Source organism: Panonychus citri, unplaced genomic scaffold, assembly GCF_014898815.1.
Source record: "Panonychus citri isolate SS breed McGregor unplaced genomic scaffold, ASM1489881v1 Contig00040, whole genome shotgun sequence".
Taxonomy (NCBI): domain Eukaryota; kingdom Metazoa; phylum Arthropoda; class Arachnida; order Trombidiformes; family Tetranychidae; genus Panonychus; species Panonychus citri.
The window spans coordinates 1,420,307-1,445,969 of record NW_026515445.1 but is presented as its reverse complement, the minus strand read 5'-3'; the positions used below and the strand labels follow the sequence as shown (position 1 = coordinate 1,445,969).

The 25,663-nt window shown below is 28.1% G+C and overlaps 2 protein-coding genes across 7 annotated transcripts; one reads left to right on the top strand and one right to left on the bottom strand.

The window, feature by feature from the left end:
- Nucleotides 1-576: 576 nt before the first annotated feature.
- LOC128397813 (uncharacterized) lies at nucleotides 577-25,598 on the bottom strand. Of its 6 annotated transcripts, none has more exons than XR_008327010.1 (8): nucleotides 25,073-25,598; nucleotides 23,439-23,502; nucleotides 10,714-10,799; nucleotides 10,534-10,638; nucleotides 9,058-9,117; nucleotides 2,101-2,190; nucleotides 1,413-1,656; nucleotides 1,131-1,313 (listed from the first exon to the last, which is right to left on the bottom strand). XR_008327010.1 is itself a non-coding variant. In XM_053358563.1 (7 exons), the coding sequence occupies exons 1-7, from the start codon at nucleotides 25,142-25,144 to the stop codon at nucleotides 1,167-1,169; spliced, it is 624 nt and encodes a 207-aa protein (XP_053214538.1). In that variant the 5' UTR covers nucleotides 25,145-25,598; the 3' UTR covers nucleotides 577-1,166. The 6 variants fall into 6 exon arrangements, 4 of the variants coding, with proteins under 4 accessions (XP_053214538.1, XP_053214539.1, XP_053214540.1 ...); XR_008327011.1 differs by having other exon boundaries at nucleotides 1,492-1,616; XM_053358563.1 differs by lacking the exon at nucleotides 1,413-1,656 and having other exon boundaries at nucleotides 577-1,313.
- On the top strand, nucleotides 16,867-21,444 carry LOC128397812 (helicase ARIP4-like). The gene is made up of 5 exons (XM_053358562.1): nucleotides 16,867-17,409; nucleotides 18,629-19,293; nucleotides 19,354-19,768; nucleotides 19,872-20,037; nucleotides 20,107-21,444. Exons 2-5 carry the CDS (start codon nucleotides 18,633-18,635, stop codon nucleotides 20,728-20,730), a joined length of 1,866 nt encoding a protein of 621 aa, XP_053214537.1. The 5' UTR covers nucleotides 16,867-17,409; nucleotides 18,629-18,632; the 3' UTR covers nucleotides 20,731-21,444.
- Nucleotides 25,599-25,663: the final 65 nt, after the last annotated feature.

Below are 25,663 nucleotides of genomic sequence, written 5' to 3'. Positions count from 1 at the left end.
ATTCACGTTGATTGTAAACAAATTTATTTCAATAAGACTTTTAATCATAACACTCATCATTAACTGAAACCATGTAAAGTTATCATCACATGGTAAACAAATTCAATCAATGTGACTTTAAATCATGAGAGAGTTACTTTTAATTAGATCAATTAGTAGAGTTTAATGAAGATAATTCATTAAACCGATTGGAATTGGTCTCTAAATAATTTGAGAGCTTAATTGATTAAATCAAAAGCTTCAAAACGATTCTATCACTTATTGCAATGACAGTAACAATTAGGATTAGCTCAGTTCAAATTCAATCGTAGTTTAAAATCTATTAAATTATCATGTAAATTTCTAATCCACTTTCATTGTTGTTACTCTTGTATCTTCAGATGGATATCAACTTTAATTCAGATTCATCACATCAAGAAATTAACTCAATGCAATAATTTTTGCAATGCAAAGGAGAAAATGCAAACATTAATTACAACGACTGATTCTAAATCAATGAACATAAGCAATGAAATGTTAATTATGATTAAATTTTCGATAAGAATTTCTAATAAATAACATAACAATTAACCCAAATTTTTGTCACAAAAATTGATTGAGAAGAAAATGACAATCCAAGATTTAATTCTTTACGATTTATTGTAACAATTAAGTGTAGATTTAGTTATAATATATCGACAAATGTACAATTTATCAAAAATTGAATGTTACATATTTTATATTTGATCGTTAATTAAATTAGTTAATTTGGGTTTAAATATTCTGATCCAATTTTGGGTGATTAATATTTTTGATTAGGTTTGAATTTAGTTTTTTAATGGATTAAGGATCAAAATGTGTTTTTTTTTATCATAACATTATTAATATTCAGATGATTTTGTATTTGACTTATATAAGCTTATTGTAGATCCTTCATCTGTTCATTGATTAACATGGATTTAAATTAATCCAGTAAATGGTCCAGATTGTAACGACATTTGGTACAACTGGATAAGTACAACGAACATCAAGATTGTTATTAACATGGGTCATTTTATCATCGGGATTCTGATGATGAAGAGATAAGATTTTAACATTTATCAGATTGGAATTGTTATTCATTGAGTTATGAATACGAATGAATATTTATATGTGTAACTCCAAATTCTGTGGTCATCTAAGGTGATTCATTTCATACTAAGAAACGATGTACTTGACTTGTTATCTTCTTCAGTCTGTGAGCAAACCGGAAGTCGCTGAGGAGATGAGGTGAGAAGATACTCTTTGCTTATTTCCTCGTTATCCTTGCACGGTATCTCCATCTGATTAGGTCTCTGGTAATATTAATATATAATAATAAGTAATAGGAGTAGAAAAGTTCAAATATCAGATATTAAAAGTGAAAATAGTCTTCTGTTTCTGGAGAACGTTACCATGGAAACGGAATGTGGGGTGAACAGATAGAAGATGAAGAGAAAAAGAAAAAGAAAAAAGTCAAAGAAAGAAAATTACAGGACAAATAAAGGAAAAAATATTGGTGAATGATTCGCGCAGCTTGGGGCCCGTTTAAAGGCTCAGGCGTTTGAGGTTCGAGATAAGCTGAATTGAGCTCCATCCTCTTCCGGTTGGCTCGACATCTGATGAAAAAGGAGTAAGAATAGAGATGTCCCAGGTAAACTAATATAAGGCGATATTATATCAACTATTTAATCATTTAGATGAACAATAACTATGAGGAAAACCAGAAGGATCAACCATCGAGTTTTATTAAGATAATAGCTTATCAGTAACAATTAATCATCTAATTAGCATCATAAATCAAAAAAGTAATATTTAATTATTAATGAACCAATTCAAACAAAATGAACAGCAACCAATACCTCATGCAGAGTGTTCACAATCCCAAGGATGAGCTAAATATGAACCTTTTCTATGTCAATCTAACCATAATCAATAGTTAATTTTGATCATAAATTATATAACTTATATTAATTGCCCCCGGAGACAGTCTCGAACTGTATTGAACAAGCGTTTGGGTCAATTGTGACAATCGGTAAACAGGAAAACATTTAACATGTAACATGACTAAAATGACAGAAATTGGATAGAATGACGATTTACCTTATATAATCTGGTCTCATCATGAGATTGAGAATTTCTCTTTTTACGAATTTCAAAGAAAAGTGATATTACACAGAGAAGTCCATAAATCTGAATGATAAAAGAGAGAAAATATTAGAAAATATGTATTTGATTGACGATTGATTTGAGAAAATTTCATCATTCATGGCTGGAACCTCAGAGTTTCATGTAACAAGGTCACATGGCCATGAAATTCAAGTTATGTTTCACCAAAATCATGATGAAAAATATTCAGCCATTAATAAGCAAAGTTTCAGATTACATTTGTATTGATCAGTTAGACGCAATTGATTATAGCACATTCAAATGTGGTATTTCATGGGAATTGACAGAATGTAAAAATATCATTACTAAATTATCCTGAAGGTGGAAGATATTTTTGAGTTTTTCAGTGTTAAATAACCTCAGGCTCTCTCATAATATTCATGGAAAATCTTATTGTAATCCATGAGGCACTGAAAAACTCGTGTGCAATACTAATAAAAATGTACAGGGCTATTCGGCTATTTTACCGATGTTTTTTCCGATTTGTAATTTTGAGAGATCATGATCATCGATTAATCATATGTCTCACCACAGTGAGACACAGAGATTGTCTCTGTGACTGTGTCTCATCTGGTGCGAGCGGGAAATTTTTTTTCAAATGAGATTTTCTTTATATAGTCTTTAGGACTTGGCTGAGAAAATCGCTAAAAACATCGAAAAAAATGAATACTGAATAGCCCTGTAGTTATGTAATTACCATGAACAAAATCCTTCGGGTCCCATGAGTACGAAAAAAATAACAGTGAATATCGAATAGAAAAACAATAACAAAGTATAAAAAATAATCTGCTTTGAACTTTATCTGATCGATGTTATTATTCAGCGATGAACTGAGCATATTTACATTCAGCATTAAATTGATAACAATTCATTATTCTTTATGATATTTTTTTAATGAGTGTAATCAGTTTCTGGTGCATTTGATTAGACTGCTCATTGTATCATGATTATTGGAGATGATGATAATGATTCACTCAACTGAGGATATTAAGAATCAAAGAATTGAAAGATTTTTTTCTTTCTCTCTAATGTAAATCACTATATTACCATTGAGATAACTCTGGATAAGAAATGGTTGATGAAATTATGATAAAATCCATGAGAAATCATTATCATTCTAGTTTACGACCAGTAAAAATAAATATTCATGAGTAAAAAAAGTTCTCATACCGATTTTTAATCTTAATATATACGTGTATTAATATTTATCAATTGATAACGTTCCATTGAAAAAGACTTCTGATATTGATCCTCAAGGTGATGTTACTGTCTCCTTGTCATCTATTCAGAACTTAGGGTATTCGGATTGATGACAAGTTACATTATATTCGAAATATTATCATTTTGAAATCATTCCGTTACAGCATTTGTTTGACAAGTTATGATGAGACAATTCAAAATCCGAAATTCATCCATAATCATCATGTTATTAATATTATCATAACATTTTCAACTCGCGTGAGCGTTTATGTGGGGCTAAGCTAAAAAGAGGCTAATCCATTTAAAAGATGAAGAAAAGTTTTCTGGGGAAACAAAGCAAAAGCGCGAAGAGAGTAAATTGCTTGAGATGATTAACTCTTTTTCTTATTGGTTGAGTATGAATTGGGTCCGATTGTGACATTTCCATTGCATACTGATTAGCTTAGCTCCAAATATCAAGGGCTAATTACATGCAATTAAATTCTAGAACAGTTTAAATAACAATGAATGTACTCTGATTAACACCAACAATGAAAGTAAAGGGAAATTGAATGCTTAAGAAAAATGCATCATTTGGTATAACTAAACAATTTAAACGAAATCTATTCAGATATAAGAAGTTACTTTATTAGACTCAGCAGCTAAGATTTTAATTTGAATTGTTTATCGCAATTTAATCATCAGCATCAGCATGACTCTGAATAAATTTCATCCTTCGCCTTCAAATTTGAGCTTATTCTGAGTTCTTCAGATCTCAATTTCAATACGAAGCCTCGAAATTAACAAAGAAATTGATTTGATTCTTCTTTTCCCATGAATTATTGTTACTTCGGATGTACTATTTTTATCTGGATAATTTATTCAATTCTAAAGGTTTATTGTAAATCAATGAATTTCAATCTAACAAATTTCTCGATAACAGTATTGATACTCGAACATGTTTCAATTTCAGAATTTTGATTTTTTCCTTATTCTCATTTCAAATGTATTCAGAGTATCATGAGTCCAGTTTCATGATCATATTTGGCTTTGAATAGCTTTTTTGTAAAGAATAAAATTTTCTCAACTCTGATTCTTGCTCTATTCCAATGAAAATTTGTATCACTTAATATCCATTCAAGTTGTCAACTTATTTTATTGACATTGAATGTCTTTGATAATATTCATGTATTTACTTAGACTATTCAGCCTAATTTCAACCTAATCATGTTAGCTTTCAAGTGATTTATTTTTTACCACTTCAATGGTTACCTGAGTTGAGACCATGATGTTTGACATTTTAAGAAGGGCTTATTCATTCATGAATAATCAGATGCTGATGACTTATCACAGAGGGAATGATCTTGATTATAAAAACTAATCAACTTATAAAATATCAAAAGATTTATGTGAAAATGACGCTATGGACATTTCGTTGGAGCTTCAGTAAACTTAAGTTATATTTATATTAATTGTATCTCAATATGATCATAAACTATCATGATTATAATGATCACTAAGTAAACTTCATTTTTTCACTCTTAGTAAATTCTGGTTATCGATTCTGTATGAAATATTAATAACACGAATAACAGTTTATATAATGGCGAGTCACAAAAGCCGAGTTAATTTACTATTGTAATAACATATTGATTATCATGATGATGAATTATTCATATTCAATCATTAACCGAGTGCCAAAGCTTAGGATTGTACAAGTTATATCGATGTGCAGTGTAGACGTTTGTTTATTTTGATAGTTTTGGTGCTTCAAGGTATTGACAGTTTATTGCTAGTAGGTCAGCAAAATTGTTGTTCTTCATATAATTTGTCCAAGAAATATTAATACAATGAATTGAGAAATAATCAGGTAATTTCAGGTAGTCATGAGTTTATTAATAATAATTTCCAGGAAGGATTAGCTGTTAAGCTAATAAGATGGAGCTCTGACTTATAATATAACGATAAAAAAGATGATTGATTTTCATAATATTTCTATACTTTCAATCTGAGTATCCAGGTAATATGTTACCATCAGTACTATCAATTTCATGCTATCTTAACCAATTCAGGGTTATTATCATGATAGATTGGTTTTCAATAGTATCGATGTAATATTACAATTGATCTCATTTGATTCGGATTTCTTAATAAATGAAAAGAAAAGACTGACAAAGGATTTAGTCTTTTGCTTTCCATGGTATTGTCAGTCAGAATTTTGTTCATAATTAGGCTTGAAAAGAGCTGAAAATCGCGATTTTCGTCTAAAAATGTTCATAAATAGACAACATTATGACTATTCCTTTAGTGATTTACAAATGAAGGTAAACATTTGAGAGGTACATTCGTACATGTTGCTGTATAAACTGAATTGAGGAATTCATTCACAGAATTTTTTGCACTACAAGTTGTAAGCCCTTAATGAACTTACTTCCTGTGGGCAAAATAATAAGTGACACTTTCAGTTGAATCTTTCAGAGTCTATGACATGTAAACACAGCTAAAGATATGAAAAAAATAAGTGAAAATCCGATTTATAATGAACCTCACGATAATCTGGATGTTGTATTAGAATCAAGATCTTCCGATGATTGCAAATAAAAAGTTTCTACTGAATTATCATGTTGACATGATTAAAGGAAAAAGTATCTTCTCTGAGCAAATAAAAGAAAGACAAAGATAATACTTTGATGACAATAAAAGTTGACATGATGAAGCTGCTTCTTGGAACTGAACTCAACGATAATCATGTCTGATGGTTTCTGTTTAAGTTTTAATCTTAAATAATGATTAGATTTCCAAAGATGAACTTAAAAAGTTTCAATTATCTTTTAATCAGATTAACAGAATACACAGAGAAAGTTTTAGTTTAACTCAAGCTGATTTTGAATCAATAAACAATTCATTCTGATCCGTAATCAAAGATTTTAAATCATGATAAGATATTAATTGTACTTTGGATGACAATTTATCGAAAATGAACCTTTTGTATTTACTAGAAGAAGAACCATGAGCAATAAGAATCAGGAAATAACCATTAAGATAACCTGGTAATTTTTTTCACCAGAATTTTCTGTCAAAAAAAAAGTAATAACTGACCGGAGATTTAAGTTACAGAAGTTAATTGAAAAGTATTCTGAGTATCATGAAGTTGTGGTTAATGATCACATTCAGATCGTTAAGCTAATTACAATTCTAGCATTAAACTGACCTTCCTTGTTTTCTAGTCATTTAGCTCATGCATTAGCCCTAAAGATTATTCTGAATTAGAAGCGTTTGCCATGAGAACCAGAATGAAACTCATATGAATTTCAGTCAGAAAAGTGAAACAAAATACGATATTGATACAAATAAACTTGAAACTAACCAAATATCATCAACTCTTATATGTTTCATTCTGTACCTAATCATGATAATCATGATAACATATCGATGGTATCAGCATGAATCACACCATAAAGATATTCTCATTTGTATGATGAGACAAGAAAAAGAAAAAGGATAGTTTTAACAATGAGAATATTGATAATACAACGTGAAACTAATTTCATGTAACGATATTTATTATTACGTAGGAAACAAGAATAAGTTTTCTTGCTTTTTATTTGACTGAAATTGTTCAGCAAGAAAAAAGGTAAATTATCATGATATTCGCGCTCGTATGTTATCAATCATGAAACAAAGCCCAATTGGTGGTAATCAATTTAAATTTATATTAATCAGCTTGTTTCAATTTCATGGACACAATAAAAGATAAATTCATAGAAACATGAGGAAACTATTCCAGTGTTAGAACATATTGTAATATAATGAATAGTATCCTGGCTAATCGAATGATAAATGTCAATGAAGATCATGATTGATCGTATACATTCAGTTGGAGATTTATCATTATCAACAAGAACCATGAAGAACACCATTCACCTGTTCAAGGTTAATCTTTATAGAAATCATATTATCATGAATGGAAAACCGCAAGAATCAGCAAACAAAAATAAAGATAAAACCAGATAAGGTTTCAGGTAATAAAAACATTGGATTTTAGCTCTTTGTCTATTTATCATAAACTTTTTCGCCTACATGATGACCGTTGAAATAACCTTCTCATCCTTGTATTCTTAACTTCAATTGAATAGCATCAGTTATCTTATCACGTTGAATCATGAGCACAATAATAATATTAATGGTTCCTTTTCTGTGGCATTTTTTTTTCGCTGCATTCTCACCAGAAATAATAGTTGATGTAACAATCATAAAGTTCACCATTAATCATCAACATAATTGCAATGATAAACAAAATTTGTAACAATCAGTATGATCATTATCATGATGCCTCATGAATCCCACCATGAGCTTCAATTCATTTTTTTCTTCGAGATTATTATCAAAAACACTCATTTGTATAATTTAGGTTTTTTGTCTTTCTGTTTTTTTTATGATGATTCTTTATAGTGGAAGAAATCACCATGAATATAATAAAACTTTCTTCCACCCAGTAATTGATGTAGCTGTTAATGTTACCTGAAGATGTAAAAGATAATGAATTTTTTCATAAACCAACAAATCCTCAAGCGAGTGAGTTTTTCTTAGTCAATTCAGAATATTCAATCATTTAAAAAAAGTTCTGAATCAAATCATCATTACTGAAGTGTAATCAGTTTCATTAGTAACTTTATAGTCCAATAAGTCGAGAAAATTTTTCATTCATCTTATTTGAAGCTTAAGTTTTGTTTTTCGATAAAAAGAATAAAAAATCGATGAAATATTCTGGGACATGGTGGTTGAATTTCAATGAACTGTTCTAACTTTTCAGACAATTCAAACTTGGAGTCTTCAAAGGCAATCGTACACAATTATTGCATAGCCAACTGTTAGATTTTGAGATAAGTTTTCAATCGGATTATTAGGATATTTCTCTTGGTTATTATTATCAACGCCGAGAAAATTGATGAACTTTGAAATTTTGTTTACTTGTTTACTTATTATATTGATTATTTAAATTCTGGTTGTTTTCAAGTAACAACGTGAACAGACTTAAAGTTCTGATTAACCTGTGACTTTGAGTTACCTTAGATTCTTAATACTATCTCAAGAATTTCCTTCTTCTACTCATCGAGTAATTGAATTTCCTGAATGAATCAGAACTTGTGTAAACATTTTATGGTAATTTAAGCTGTAGATTTATTTATTGTTAGGAAAAAAAAGAAAAGGATTACATGTTGACTGAATGTTTACTGTTGTTACGATTCTATCACAACTCGATTATAAACCCATGTAAGCTCATTCCAATCATTCTTATCTGTTGCATGTATTCCGCATCTTTAGGTGAGAATAAGCAATAGTTTCTGACTGATAAGCTTGATAAAGTTACAAAATCATTCTTATTCAGACTTGCGATTCTTTACAATCAGATTGAAAGTTTGTATCTACAAGTGAACAACATCAGTTGACCAGAATCAGCAAGATCAAGATGCATAAGCTCAGATTAAAGATTTTGCTGTAAACATCAGACAAATTACATGTTGTTTATTGTCAAATATCAACACAAAAGTTTAAATCAAGAATTCGATTGTTTCCTTGGATGTATTTTCATCATGATCTAGTTTCGTGGTTAGATAATTTATCTACTTACTCAACAACTGATATTCTGCCATAAACTCTGTCAATTATTATCTATGAATGATGAACTTTAAATAATCAGTGAATACTTACATTTGCCGAGCAGATAATTAAATCAACTGTAACCATACAAATCATAAATGGATCGATAGACTAATAATAAAAGAGATATTAAAATTAATATTAATAAGTATGAAAATAACTCACTCCAATACAGGAAACGGAATCAGTACAAAAATCAATTCAACAATTTAATCCAGAACTTGTAGCATAAATTATTGAGTTATGAGCACTTTAGATTAATTAACTACCGATCGATGGTAGAATCTGATAAACCTGATTGAACTTGATTAATTGTATCACTAAAAGTTTGAAACAATTGATTGTTTGCATGAGTTCTGATTGATTAATGTTTATAAAGAATAAATTTGACTTAATTCGATTAAAGTATCTCACAGAAATAGTTCAAATTTACAGAGGAAACATGTTAACCCCAATTGGATAAAGTTCTGATGTGAGATCAGTAAATGTTAACTCATCCATCAAATTATCATGTTGATCAAATGTTATCATAATATTTCCAGCAATCAACCATTTTCTCCATCACGATCTACAATTTACAACTAGTACATTACCAGATCTCTTATTTTATCTGACAATAAGTTACAGTGTTTTGGTAAATAATACGATCATCATCAACTAATTGTTTTTTAATCATCGCAATCACATCCATGATTGTCGTCCGATTACAAATCGATTATTTTAGTTTTCATTACAACCTGATTTCCGGCATGATATCGATTAATCCTTTTCCTTTTAAAGGTCTTAAGTTGGACATTATTTTAGATGGTCAACTTTTGGATCAGTTAAAAGTTTGTTTACTCATTAATCGCTTGTGATTGTTTTAAATCAGTCTTTCTAAATCAAACAATTACTGAGTAAACAATTAATTAAATCATGATTCCAATTCTCCTTTAATCTGACAACAAAGATAAACAGGAAATCTGATGAGATAGAAAAACTTTTGACAATCATTTTAGTGATTACAAAGATTACATTAACAATTTAATTGATTGTTTCCAACCATTTGATTATCATGAAAACAATCAAGTGGATCATTAAAATAGTTATTGATTGATTCAAATAATTTGACTACATTTGTATTGTCTATTAATGTGATATTTATTTGCGACGTAATTAACAAGCTTATAATTCAATAATCATCTAGTGCTCATCAAAATTATACTGAACTTCAATTTGAGTAATTAAATTCATTCTGCTTGATTAAAATACTCATAATATCACACAAGCTAAATTTCTAGAAGTAAATTAACTAATTAGCTGCTGAATTGCAAATCAAACTGTTACAATTTCAATTAAAATAACAAATCAGTTAAAGCATAATCACAATCAAGTCTACAAAACATAATCTAATCATTGATCAAGCTAATTGATTATATTTGCACTAGAAACTAATATTTGGTGAAAGTCAAACTAATCTAATAGTAAGAAAACTGTTAATCACGATTAAACTAAATGTTGAACTGATTGATGGATTAATTGTCTTACCTTTGTACTTACAGATCTTGTTATCATGAATACAGTTATGATTCCTTCAAGAATTGTTAAGATAAAAATAGTCGCTATCCAAGGTAACAAAAGGCTGACATTTTCCTGTGAGAATCAGTTAATTTGAACAATCAACAGGTTATTCATTAATCGTTCAACTAAATTATCTTATTAACTTACCCCAGTTATTCCAAGGATCATGATGATTGATGTGATTATCGTCAATGCCGACATGATCATCAAGCACAGTCCAATAACAAAAACATCTGAAATGAAATGTGAAGTAAAGCTCATGATATAAATAATATCAGATTAAATATTGAGATCGATTTTCGAATTTTATGAAATTCGAACTAATCTTTAGTCAGCAATATGAAAGATTTTTTCTATTTTCCGGTGAATTCAATAACTGCGAAACTAATGAGATCCGATTTATATTATGGAGCTCAAATCAGATTCTTAACTTCGATCATGAAATTGAATTCCATTGAAAATTGAATTATTTTTATTAATTAAGACATTTTTTTGTTCCAAAGTTTAATATCTTTTAAATTTAGACTTTTTTCTCGGATATTATCAAGAGTTATTCAAGGTTTTTAATATCTTACTGTCATTTGTGTACCATAAGTTCAATGTGATAAGATAGCTGAAGATGAATAAATGGTTGTGATTAAATTAAATCGTCACAGTTGTGGATCATCATGATTTTTATGATAAATAACTTATGATTCATACACAGAATTCAATATTTAATTATATTTCCTCTCAAGTGAATATGAATACATGTTAACCACATTAAGCCTGTCATTCAAAATTCAAAGTTGACTCACAAAAACTGATATTTCTGAATATGATTATCATGAAGTTCCTGAAGTTGGCCTCTCAATGTCCACGGATAAAGATGAAAGACTAAAGAACTCGAATTCTCTATTATAGAAAAAACTTCTTAAGACTCGGATTGTGATTATATTCACGTTTCGTATCATGGCTCTAAAAAAATATTCTATTTCATAAAATCATGAACATTATAACAATGATGTTGGTCATCAAGACCTCATGTTTATTAGGAAATAGAATATTTTTATCCTCATTTCAGCTTCCACTAAAAACCAGAATTCGATAAAGATGATAAGTAGGATGATAATGCTTATGGAACTTACATCATGTTGATGATATGAGAAGATAAAATTATGATAAACGGTCTCCATCGCATTGGAGAAGAAAGAAAAAAGGAAAAAGACAAAAAACATCATCCAGAAAATATTCGGACAATTGAATGTCCATCCGATGATTATGTGATTATCTTAAATTGTGAATAGAGTTCAAAAAGTGTGAACTAGAAATTCAGTTTTCAGTAATCAATTTTTTTTCTTCGATGAACAAATTGCTTCCATCATTATCTTCATCGTCTTTTCTTTTTCCATGATTTTTTTATCTTTTTTGACTATCTAAAAATTCACTGGATGGTGAAGATGAAAAGGCTGAGATAATAGTCGAAGAATCCATTAGGTGTGGGGAAATTGCTCATTCTCTTCAGAACTTTTTCTTTTCTCTTCTTTTATCATTTCCTTTACTTTTCGCTTCTGTTTCTTCACATAATTCATTTTTCTCTCAACATTATCGAGATTCCTTCTTGACTCGAGAATTGGAAACCTTTGCATTCAATTTGTTGCCAATCAGTCAAAAATTATTAATAATTTTCAACTGGTCAACAATAATTGAGGCTCAATATTTGAATAACTTTGCATCATCTGTAGCCCTGTTAATGCCCAGGGGATTTCAAAGAGTCCAGAATATAAAAAATTCAGCATCATAAGTATGAAATAATGGATACCCTGAGATAATAAAACACTAAGGACTCAATTTTATCGAACTCATTTTCATATTTGTGAGTTGCAGGTCAATTGGCTCGAAATATTTGGATAAAATCTTTTATTCTGATTAATTATCATCCCATTTTGATGAGCTTCAACACGCCAGTAAAATTTTATTTTAATGAATTTATCTTATTCCCTAGAAAGAGATTTACAATATTATCCTGAATTTCAATGTAATATAAGTAATGAATTGAACAAGAATAACTAACTTCAAACTAGATTCATTTTATTGAAAAGTTTTAAAGTTCAAACGTGGAAACGATTCAGATAAATGGTTATTCAAAGTGCTCTGGTTGACATGAAGGTGTTTTTATCTCTCTCTTTATGAGCATTGTGAGTTCTGAACAAGATCCATGGCAATTAGATAAAGTTTTATTTGAAAATATAGTGAATTTAAGATTCTTTACCTTATGAAATATAAATTATATTCCCATAATTTACAGAAAATACATTTATATGAGTATCAGCCTATTGAGCTATTATCATGTGAAGTTGACTGAGAAAACTATAAAAATTGCAAGTTGTCATATTTCAATGTATTAATTTACAGATAGAACTAGACATTAACAAATTTTGCTGACGCAAAATGGGAACTGACCCAGAAAGATAATATAAACCATGTAAAAAAGAAAATAAAAGTGGCGCGATTATGAAAAAAATAAAACAAAATTCAAAAAACGCGGTTTTGTATTTAGAATAGAATAATTTGAAATTAAAGCTTTTTAAAATTAAAATTCATTGCTTCGCAAATTCAATTATTTACATCAACAATTATAATTAAATTTTTATGATTAATCTGATAATTTTGTGATAAAATGTGATAAAATTATAAATTGTGTGATTAAAGAAATTAATTGAAAAATTACCATGGAGAATATTGGCTCCAAATCATTTACATCATTTAGTCCAAAAAAAATTGTAAGTAGCTTCTAAACTTAAACCACATTTATTTACCGATGATTAATTTTTTCTTTTGTTTACATTTTAGGCAGAAATTTTCACCGCTTTAAATTTGCCAAAAAAGCCACTGAGATCACAATATCGGTTGGCTTTATTCAAAAAATTGAAAGAAGCTAAACACAATGTCAATTACCAATTCGCTGGTTATAATTATATAGAATTAATACAGATACTAGTATATTTGGACTCATGTTATACCGCAAAACTCGACCCAACTATAAATATACTAAAAGAAAAGACCATCCCGAGATTTGGATATAACGACAAAGAATCGAAAAAACAAAATGCTGATCAAGTATTCGTATTCCGTGATTATTGCAAAATTCACGATGAACACATTCTAGATTCGTATTTAGAATTTTCTCAGAACATTGAACTTGTCGAAGATCACTCAACTAATAGTTTTAAAGATTTCGACAACCAATTGATGCCTGATATCTTACCAGATATCGGTGATGATATTTTGTGTACTCTACCAACGTCATCATCTCAAAACAAAGAAAAAGAAAGTTCAACAATTTCAACAACTATTGACCATGAAATCGCTCCAATAGAAGAAGATATGACAAATCCTTCAACCAAATTAATTCAAAATTTGACGACTGAAGTTGTTGAAAAATTTATTTCGATGGGAGAAGATATATCAAATCCTCCAACTGAAGGAGTTGTTGTCCCAACGGAAGATATAACGAATTCACCAAACGAATTGTTACAAAATTTTGAGACTAAAATTGTTGAAGAATTTATATCAATAGAAGAAGATGTGCCAAATCCTACAACTCAATTAGTCCAAAATTTGGAAACTAGGATTATCAACCAAGAAGCTGTTGTTCAAATGGACAATAATACATCAAATCCACCAACTGAATTGTTACAAAATTTTGAGACTGAAATTGTTGAAGAATGTATATCAATGGAAGAAGATGTGTCAGATCCTCCAACACAATTGGTCCAAAATTTGGAAACTGGAATTATCAATCAAGAAGCTGTTGTTCAAATGGACAATAATACATCAAATTCACCAACTGAATTGTTACAAAATTTTGAAACTAATATTGTTGAAGAATTTATATCAATGGAGGAAGATGTGCCAAATCTTCCAACTCAATTAGTTCAAAATTTTGAAACTGAAATTGCCAATCAAGGAGTTGTTGTCCCAAATCCACCAATCGAATATATACAGAATCCAAATGAAACTAATCCAGTTGTGGATTTTTTGATAGCAACAAATAACAGTTTGATTGAATTTCAAGCTAATGATCAAATTCAATCTACATTTGAAATTTCAGAACCTTCTTCGTCGAGTTTCAACAACCAAATTATAATAAACAAAGAAACTTCGGAAAATATCCTTCAGCAACTCAACTTAATGGACAGAAACATTACGTTTATTGTTTCAAATGATTTGAGACCACCATTACCAACGGAAATTATTGATGATGATGGTTTCGTCGAAACATATAAAAACAAATGTTCTGACCCACAAAAAAGTCGTCTATTTAAATATTATTGTACCGATAAAGATACTAACGAAAAAATTAACTTAAAACAAATAAGACAACAGGCAAAAAACTTTGTAATAATCAACCAAGAAACTGAAACATGTAAAAGTGATAAATGCGGATATCATCCAAATTGTAATTACGACGGAAAAAATAGAATTAATAATGTTATTCAACATATTTCAAGCAGTAAATATGTTGCAATTTGCTGCTATTGTCAACCTCCGAAAATTGTTGCTAAATATGCAAATATTGGTCGTCATTTCAAGGAAAAACACTTGACAAATTAATTGTAAACTTAGTTTTGCATATTTTGTATAAAAAAAATTGACGAAAATGATAAAATAAAAGTATTATGACAAATTACGAACTCTCGATAAGTAATTACAATTTATTTGTTTAAATTTATTATAACTTCTCGATTAAGAAACATTAATCAGCATCAGAACGATTAATTTGATCTATACAGATTTATCACTGCTTCTCAATCGAAAATAATTTATTATTACATCTCAATTGAGAAGCAATTATTTTAATCAGCACAGATTAATATCACTTCTCAATTGTTGCTTTTCATCCGAAAAGCAATTGTTATAATTTGCATAGATTTTCATTGCTACTCAATCATGAAGATATGTATCTTAACAATCTAAATTTGTTATTGCTTCTCAATCGAGAAGCAATTGTTTTAACACTACACAATTAATATTGCTTCTCAATTGAAAATTAATATAGTCAAACAATACAGATTTATTAACATTGCTTCTCAGACGAATAGCAATTGCTTTAATTTAACTAAATTTCCATTATCACTCAATCAAGAAACAGATGTATTCTAATAATCTGGATTTGTTATTGCTTCTCAATTGACTAGCAATTATCGTGTATTAGTCTAAATTTCCACTACTCTGAAAATTCAACCTTTAACTACTACACATTGTTTCATCTTACCAATTTCAATCGTGATAAATTTTATCAACCTCAATAATCTCATTTATTCACCTGAAATTGTGTTAACCAATTTAATTGATTCATTGGAACATCGATTAGAATCTAATATTGATTTAATTGTCTTCAATCAACCTTGTGTGCCTACAAATGATTGTGAGGTGAGAAACAATTAAGCTTAATTAATTGAAAATTATTTCTTACGATATTCTAATTGTTTTTGTTCATTTCTTTTTTAGATTGAAAGTGACAATTTATTGACCAAATCATGGGCTGAAGGAATCAAAGGTCGTCGAGTGATTGACAAATTTATCGAAACAATAATCAATGTAATTGCTGATGATGGATTAATTTATCTCTTATTAAGCCAAGAAAATTAACCAGATGAAGTTATTGAGATATTGGAAAAAGTTAACATCAAATTAGATAAAATTGTTATCAAAAAAATGTCTCAATGAACATTTAATAGTTCTCAGATTTATAAAGAAAAAATCACAACAATTAACTTAATCCATAGGAAAATTTAAAATCTCCTAAATCATCAGCTGATTTGACGAAATGATTTGTTAATCATTAATCTTAAAGTGAGAGAGGAAACAATACAAAACAAAACCAGTTACCAGCTGAGAATAATTTATTATTACATCTCAATTGAGAAGCAATTATTTTAATCAGCACAGATTTAATATCACTTCTCAATTGAGAAGCGATTTCTTTTAATAGCATAGATTATAGTCCAATAATACAGATTAATTGTTGCTTTTCATCCGAAAAGCAATTGTTATAATTTGCATAGATTTTCATTGCTACTCAATCATGAAAGATATGTATCTTAACAATCTAAATTTGTTATTGCTTCTCAATCGAGAAGCAATTGTTTTAACACTACACAATTAATATTGCTTCTCAATTGAAAATTAATATAGTCAAACAATACAGATTTATTAACATTGCTTCTCAGACGAATAGCAATTGCTTTAATTTAACTAAATTTTCATTGTCACTCAATTAAGAAACAAATGTATTCTAATAATCTGGATTTGTTATTGCTTCTCAATTGAGTAGCAATTATCGTGTATTAGTCTAAATTTCCACTATTCTGATAATACAAATTCAACCTTTAACTACTACATATTGTTTCATCTTACCAATTTCAATCGTGATAAATTTTATCAATCATTATAAATTATAAGTTCTTTTAACACAATTTTAATTTGAATCAACTACAAGTTTTCAATCTAAATAAAATTAACTTCAAACTTGTTAAAAACTAATCATAAATCAGCCGATCGATTTGATCAATTCTGTTATACCTTTTATGTCTTAAGTGTAAATTCGCATCTCTTGTTGTTTTCAACAGTTTTGTTAATTAGTTAACTGTTTATTTACCAATGACTATTAATTCCCATGAGAAACTATATATGATTTATAAATCGTTGGTTAATTAATCAATTGTGATGTCGATATAATTACTGTTGTTTAGATGGTGACAGTTAAAAAATTGTGATAACTTGTTGTTGATGTTCGATCATAAAAGACGTTCACATTATTATTAAATTTCTCTTACACAACAATTGGAATTCATTCAGGTAAATACACCACCAGATTATATTTGTAATAATTTTGATCAGTATCTATTTACCAATAAGTTTTGGTTGAGAAGCAAGTTATTTTTACTGGTACAATTAACTATTTCTCGATAGTAATTGTCATTTATTAGTTTAAATTTATTATTGCTCCTCGATTAAGAAGCAATTGATTTGAGATCGACACAGATTTAACATTTAGATTTAATTTTTAATTGAAAACAGTTGAATTCCAGTAATTAATTATCACCGTTTATTTCATCGTCAATTAAAATAATTGCTACTCAATTAAGACTTATTCAGTTTGTTGAAAAAATTACTACTCAATATGAAAGCAAAAATAAACTATTATAAATATTGTGATTGAAAATAAATATATAATGAATATATAAAAAATCATTCTTGATCATCGAAAAATTAAGAAGCAAACTTTTTAATTAATAGATATTTATAATTACTGTTCAGTTGTGAAGAAATCGATACAGTTTTGTTAACTCTTCTCGATCGAGAAATAATTACAATTTATTAGTTCGATTTATTATTACTTTTTAGTTAAGAAGCAATTATATTCATTATCAACATTAAGTATCATTGTTTTTCAAATTAAAAACAATTAAATTGATCTAAACAGATTTGTCACTGCTTCTCAGTCGAATAATAATTGACTGTCACATACTAATTAAGAAGCACTTTTCTTAATTAGCATAGATTTAATATCACTTCCTGATTGAGAAACAATTGCTTTAATCGACAGATTTGGTATTGCTTCTCAATTGAAAAGTAATTATATTTCAACAATACAAATTTATCATTGCTTCTCTGATGAAAAGCAATTGCTTTAATATACATAGATTTTTATTGTTACTTAATCAAGAAACATATGTATTCTAACAATCTAAATTTGTTATTGCTTCTCGATCGAGAAGCAGTTATTCATATTATTACAGAATTATTATTGCTTCTCAATCGAAAAGCAGTTGTTCATATTACTACGAAATTATTATTGCTTCTCAATTGAAAAGCGATAATATTTTCTTTTTTTTTCTTTTTTCATCATATTTTCAATATCAATACATTTTCATTTGTAAACTTTTTTATTCAAACAACTTTTCAATCTAAATGAAACCAATTACAAACTTTTTATGTGCAAATCAAACTTTTCTTTTCAAAGTATCATTTTGATAAATTTTTTTCACCCTTTAAAATTTTTTTTAAATTACAGAAAAATGGATTTAACAACAAAAAACAAACTTCCAAAACAAAAAGAAGTAGAAGATGATCATTTCATAAAGAGAAAACGAATTCGATTGATAAAAGAAACAGAAAGCGAACAAACAAAAAATGCTCGAGACGAAGAGTTAAAAAGATTAAAAACAAATATTGATGAAATATTTCTTTCAAGTGACGATGAAGATAATCAAAAACAAATTGTTTCGTCGATAAAAAATCATAACGATGATAAAGACAATGTACCTGATGAAAATGGGAATATTCGAATAAACGTACATCATGATGACCAACCACCAATATATGTCGCTGAACATTTAACAAAGGTCTTAAAACCACATCAAATTGGAGGAATTAGATTTATGTACGATAATCTCATCGGAAATTATCAAAAATTTAATTCAGCTAAAGGTTTAGGTTGTATATTGGCACACAGTATGGGATTAGGTAAAACACTACAAGTAATTTGTTTTGTTGATATTTACTTCAAATGTACCAAATCAAAATCGATAATGATTATTGTACCAGTTAACGTTCTAAATAATTGGTTCAAAGAATTTGAAATATGGTTACCAAGGAAATCGAAACAATACAAAAGACTTTTCGAAATTTCCATTGCTAATACTGGAAAAACTAACTTAGAGAAGATTCAAATAATAAGTGAGTATTTAATTAAAACTATTATAAATTTTTTGTACTTAATTTTTTTTTTACTTATAGATCATTGGAAAATCAAAGGTGGTGTATTATTAATAGGATTTGAATGTTTTTGTAAAATGGTGAACGAATCTTCACTCAGAGAAGCATTACTAGATCCAGGACCTGATTTTGTAATATGTGATGAAGGTCATCGTATAAAAAACAACGAAAGTAAAACTTGTAAGCAATTGAAACGAATTAGAACTCAAAGAAGACTTATCCTTACTGGGACACCTTTACAAAATAACCTTGTCGAATACTGGTGTATGGTCGATTTCGTCCGACCACATTTCTTGGGTACAAAAGAGGAATTCATAAACAAATTCGAAAGACCAATTACAAATGGACAATGTATAAATAGCACCGAACATGACAAATATATAATGAAACAACAAACTCATGTGTTAAACAAGCTTATTCGTGGATTCATTCAAAGGTAATTATAACTATAAGCTAATATTACTCACTAAATGTTAATCTACATCTGTATATCCACTACAAGCGAATTTCTAACTTAATTTTAAATTTCTTTTCATTAGACGTAACAATGATTTACTTACCAAAGATTTACCTGATAAATTCGAATATGTTATTCCCGTGAAATCAACAGACATACAGATGAAATTAATGAAAAAATTTTTAAATGTCATGATAACTTGTGGAAACTTTTATAATCCAGTTACTTTAGCTGCAATGTTACTTAAAGTAAGTTTTTTTATATAAAAAAAAAGACATAAGAACAATAACTAATTCAATTTTATCGAAACTAATTAGATTTGGAACCATCCAGATATTTATTATGACTGTTTCATTTCACAAAAACTTGAACCAGAAATTGAATCAACAGCTAATTCAGTCGATTTAAATATCATAAAAAAATCATTGATGTCAACAAGAGACGTGTTAGAAAATTACAAACCTGGTATAGCAGCTAACAGTAATAAAATGCTTCTTTTACTAACAATTGTTAACGAAACAGCCCAGAGAAATGAGAAGTTGTTAGTATTTAGCCAATCATTAACAACTTTATCAGTGATAGAAAAATTTTTAAACAAAGAAAGTTTTATCAATAAGCACGGAAAAAGTAAACATTGGAAAAAACATGAAAATTATTTACGATTAGATGGTACATTATTGAATCACAAAAAGGCTGAAGTAATTGATAAGTTCAACAGATGTTCCAAAATGGTTTTGCTGCTAATATCAACTAAAGCTGGTTGTCTTGGAATAAATCTTACTAGTGCTAATCGATTAATACTATATGATACCTCGTGGAATCCAACAAATGATTCTCAAGCTTCGTGTCGAATATATCGTTATGGTCAAAAAAAAATTGTTACATATATCGCTTCGTCGCATATGATTCAATGGAAAAAAGATTATTCGATCAACAACTAAAAAAAGAAGCCATTGCTTCTCGAGTAATCGATGAAAAGAATCCACAATGGAAAATGGGTACACGAGATATTCATTTATTAATTAATACATTAACTACTGATTATATAATTAATATCACCAACGATAAAATTGAAAGTTATCATGACGAAATTTTGAAGCTAATTTGTCTCAAATTTAGCAATACACTGGTAACGGAGCCATATAATTATGGAGAACAATTTCTTGATGACACGAAATCAAATCTAACAGAAATTCAAAAATTACAAGCCGAAGAAAAATTAGAAAACTCAACAAACGATTGAAATTTCCTGCTTATGAGATAAAAAACATGGTTAATCTCAAACAAAATAGAGATTTTTTTATTTGGTCAAGAACAGAAGAAATCAATCGTTATAAATATTGCTCGTTAAACACTCTATTAGAGAATCTGAATGCTAATGGTTATGAAGCAAGATTAATTGTAAGTCCTTTTACAATGACTCTTAACCTTTATTCAGATTATACTATAACAATTCAAGAACATGAAAAAATTTTGTTAATGAGAGCTGACCATACGTTAACCTGTTTTATTCGAACTACTAACCATTTATTATCAACTCATTTATCTATTGATCAACTCAAATACTTACCTCTTTTAGAATCAAAATATTTTAACCGAAAACGCAAATATGATCTTGTAAAAGCAAAATTATTAATGATAGAATACAAATAAAGTTTGAAATTCGAAACTGTATCATCACCGGAAAAATATATTCAGAAAAATTTATTACTACCAATTATTGCTTCTCAATTGAGAAGCAACACAGACACGCAAAACATTAACATGAATTGCTTCTCAATTGAGAAGCAACACAGACACGCAAAACATTAACATGAATTGCTTCTCAATTGAGAAGTAATGTTAATAATCAAACCATATGTAACAATAAAAACCCAATTGTGTCTTAATTCAATTATTGTGTGAATAATCATCCTAACTCAATATCAACAATATATAATAAAACTCTTTACATAGTTAATGTGTTCAAATGAATTCTGACCAAGGACAAAATGATGAAATTAAAAAATTTCTTAATAAACATGAAAGTGAAAGATACGAAATTTTCAAATTCAAAGGAAAATTTATAGCTAAATTCAATAGTAACCCTGATAAGTATATGACTGATAATGAAGAATTAGAACCACAGAAATTGAATATCTATCTCAAAACTGCAAAAGAAATTAAAAGTGCAAAAATAGTAAATCAACAATCTGTACGAGAAGTAACACCACAAAATTTGTTTATTGAATTGTCTAGAAAGACAAACAAACTTGATTAATCTCAAATATTTTACTAAATTTACTTTTTGTAATTGTTCTAAACATTTATTGATGATGATGATAAACAATAAACACTATTATCTTATCAAATAAATATCTATAATAAATAAAACAAAAATAAAAAAAAAGCCATTTACATATAAATATTCAATTGGACAAAACGTTTGGATGTTAACGGATCAAGCAAATAAGGAACATCATGAAAACCAATGAAATAGTAAGTAATTGGTATTAAATAATTAAAACATTTTATAATTATCATGTGAAGTTGACTGAGAAAACTATAAAAATTGCAAGTTGTCATATTTCAATGTATTAATTTACAGATAGAAAAATCTTCATCTGATAATAATTGATTCAGGCTAAATAAGCTAATTCTCAGTTCACTCTGAATAAAATAAACTCAATACGTTGATTTAAGATGCCAGAAAAAGTAGATTTTCATTCAGAAATTTGATTTACACCAGATCTTATTATCTAGTACGAGATGTGAATAAAACTCATTTGACTATAAAAGTGCCTCTGGACTTTGAATGACATCGACAACAACATGTATAATATTCAGAGATTTAGGTGTGTAACATCAATGTTATATATTTGCTCGGAAATCTTCCGGAAAAGGTAACATCATGAGGTTTATTTATCGTCATCAGATAAACATCAATCTCGGTTTAATATTTTCCAGGTAGAAAAGAGGAATTAATAAATCAACATTCTTGATTCTTTTTTCAGTCCACCATGAGTTTAATCTGATAGCATCTCTATCAATTCAAAATTTTCAACTTTCTATCTTTTTTATCATGTAATAAGTTCAATGAATAAACTCTTAATACCTGTAACATAAAAGGTTATAAAAGTTATGATACAATAGCTTTAGATAAATAAAAAGTTCTGACAAAGTTGATCAAATTCAATTGTTACTGAGAAAAGAAAATGAATTTTCATTCTGAATCTATGATAATAATACAAATAACTAAAAGCTTTGGTAACTTTAATTGTCAAAATTTATTAGAATCAAAAGTGTTATCACTATGATAATTGAATATAATTTATTAGTTGTGAAAATCTAAACACAATTATCCAATTACTTTTGATAATTAATTTTGAAAACTTGGGACAATTTTCTGATTGAGTTTGAGTATTAAAAAGTGAAAATTAAAATTGATGATTAATTTTGTCCTCAATTAAGGAAATTAATACTTAGTTGTTAAAGTTAACAAGGAGAGAGAGAGAGAGATTTACAATTTAATCGTAATTAATTGACAATTTAAATATGTAAAGTAATTTGATATCCGACGATAATCAGATTAATTTAGTTTAATTTAATTTCACTCCAATGATTAGACTTAGGCCCATGTAATAGATTGAATGTTAATTATCATACTCACAGAAATCATTTTGCATGGAGTGAATATTAATTGTTCCAGCCATGAAAATCATCGTGTAAAATACCTAATTGAGATACAAAAAAAAGTTAATTAGTGTGATATTATTTGATTAAAAAGTAGCATTTCAATCATCAATTAAATTAAGAGTGAAACTTGAAAAGGATTAACAATTTAACTCGATTATAAAAACATGATCAGGGAATTAAAAGTTTAACTATTACAAGAATTATCTTGTTATGAGATTATTCAATCATTTTCTGAGCACAATTAACGATCAACAGTAGATTATATTGAAAGTTCATTGTTAATGAATATTAAATTAGTTTCCCTATGCAATCATTACGATAACTAATCATTAAGATAAAATTTGTATCTATTTACATGGCTACTTATTGTTAGCAAACAATTTAAATCTAAATAAATTGGTTTCAACTTTTAATGAGCATCAGGCTGAAATCAAATGAGTCAATTTCAAATCAAACTGATTAACTTATAACCAGAATATAAACTGAATATATAAATATGATGTAGTTTGAAGACATGAACAGTAATCAGCAATTAGTGAAAGTATTACAACAATCTAATCTGATTTAAACTCTGAACAGTATGAAGTTCTGATAAGTATTATCATAATTATTGTTATGTTTTCAGATGATAAATGAAGAAAAGGAAACAATCGGTCATTCAGAGTGATTGTTGGTGAAATTTAATTGTTGAGAAACATTTTCTCTTATATATTAATTCAGTTATTAATATTTACTCGGATTAATTATTCATACGGAGTGAATTCTAATGAAGGTTATGATCATCATGTAACTTTTGTTGATATACAAATTTTGAGATGTCAACAATTTAGTAGACTATTCTTAAGGCTTATTCTTGTTAGTATTCTTAGTGTTATTAGTAATATAAATATACAATTAAATCAATTCTCAAGCGATTAACTCTTTGGGAATACCTTTACATTTAATGCTGTTGTGAACTCGATTCAATTATCTATCCAAGATATAATATATTAATAAAAAGCTCTTGAGATAATTAACATTCAAATAAATTGTTTTTCGTAATAATTTTCTGATATTCTGGTTAAAAGAAATCAATTCATCAATTGTTAATCAATCTAAGGCTAAATTTATTTTGAGTAAACTGTTAATTTAATCACTCAAAACAAGCCTGTGGAAATTAGTTTTCTGTTAATCAACTGTTAGTACAACAATTGTATTTGAAAATGATTATCATTAGCTGATTGTAATTGTTTCGTTTACTAGATTGAGTGGGAAACATGTAATGATATTGAAGTTGATTTACTTGTTACAAATAGATTCTAGGAATTGCTAATCAAGAATAATTAGACAATGATTAGAGCTCAACGAAAATTAAATCAATGACCAAGTTGGCATATAATTAACTACAATTAATGGATTAGTGGAAAGATGCAGTTAAAGTAAATAGTAAATGAGAAATGAAGACTAAAACTAATCAAAATGATGATGTGATGTTATAATCATCTCGATGTAGTTTAGGTTTAATTTAATTAACTCAACATTAGACAAAGATTAACAAGACAGTTAGACAGTTAATTGTGGATTAAAATAACCAATTATCGTTAAAACAATTAAGATTAAATTACATACCAAGGTGTAGAAAGCGCTTAAATAGCTTCCTCTGCGAACTGAGAGGAAGCAACATCTTTTAATTAAAGCCATTTAATTAGAAATTTAATTTACACAATCAGGTTACTAGAGTATGATCACAATCAGTTGATTGTAAGGAATTAACTTGTCACCGTTTCAGTTGCCAATGAATTTTGAACATAGTTAATGATGAACCAATAAGATGAACTTTCCATGTAAAATTAGTTCTGATCATCGGAGACTAATCAAAATGTTAGATTTTTGTAGATAATAACTTTGAATTGTTGTTCTTGTGATATCAGATTTCACCAAATGTTAACAATGAACAATTAAGGTGCAAGATCATGATGATGACACGGATTGAAACTATTGATCAGTTGTGAGCAAAATTCATTAACAGTTTGAAAGTGAAAAAAAATTGATTCATATTTCAGTCTTACTTTAGATAATAACGAGATGTTTCAGTTCTTGATCATGAACTTTATCATGTTCGTAATGTTTTTCCATCTTCTTTGTGATGATTCAGTCCAAGAATCATGAGAAATGCAATTGAATTTTACTCTACGCAAGATCATAGTCTCTCTTTTGCCT

Bases quoted from the DNA above. Each gene is read 5' to 3' on its own strand.
- LOC128397812 (XM_053358562.1), top strand. From the start codon at position 18,633: ATGGATTTAACAACAAAAAACAAACTTCCAAAACAAAAAGAAGTAGAA. The intron at 19,294-19,353 runs GTGAGTATTTAA...TTTTACTTATAG, and splicing joins AGAGAAGATTCAAATAATAA to ATCATTGGAAAATCAAAGGT. The intron at 19,769-19,871 runs GTAATTATAACT...TCTTTTCATTAG, and splicing joins ATTCGTGGATTCATTCAAAG to ACGTAACAATGATTTACTTA.
- LOC128397813 (XM_053358563.1), bottom strand. From the start codon at position 25,144: ATGGCTTTAATTAAAAGATGTTGCTTCCTCTCAGTTCGCAGAGGAAGC. The intron at 23,503-25,072 runs GTATGTAATTTA...TATCTCAATTAG, and splicing joins TAAGCGCTTTCTACACCTTG to GTATTTTACACGATGATTTT. The intron at 2,191-9,057 runs GTAAGTATTCAC...TTTATCATTCAG, and splicing joins TAATTATCTGCTCGGCAAAT to ATTTATGGACTTCTCTGTGT.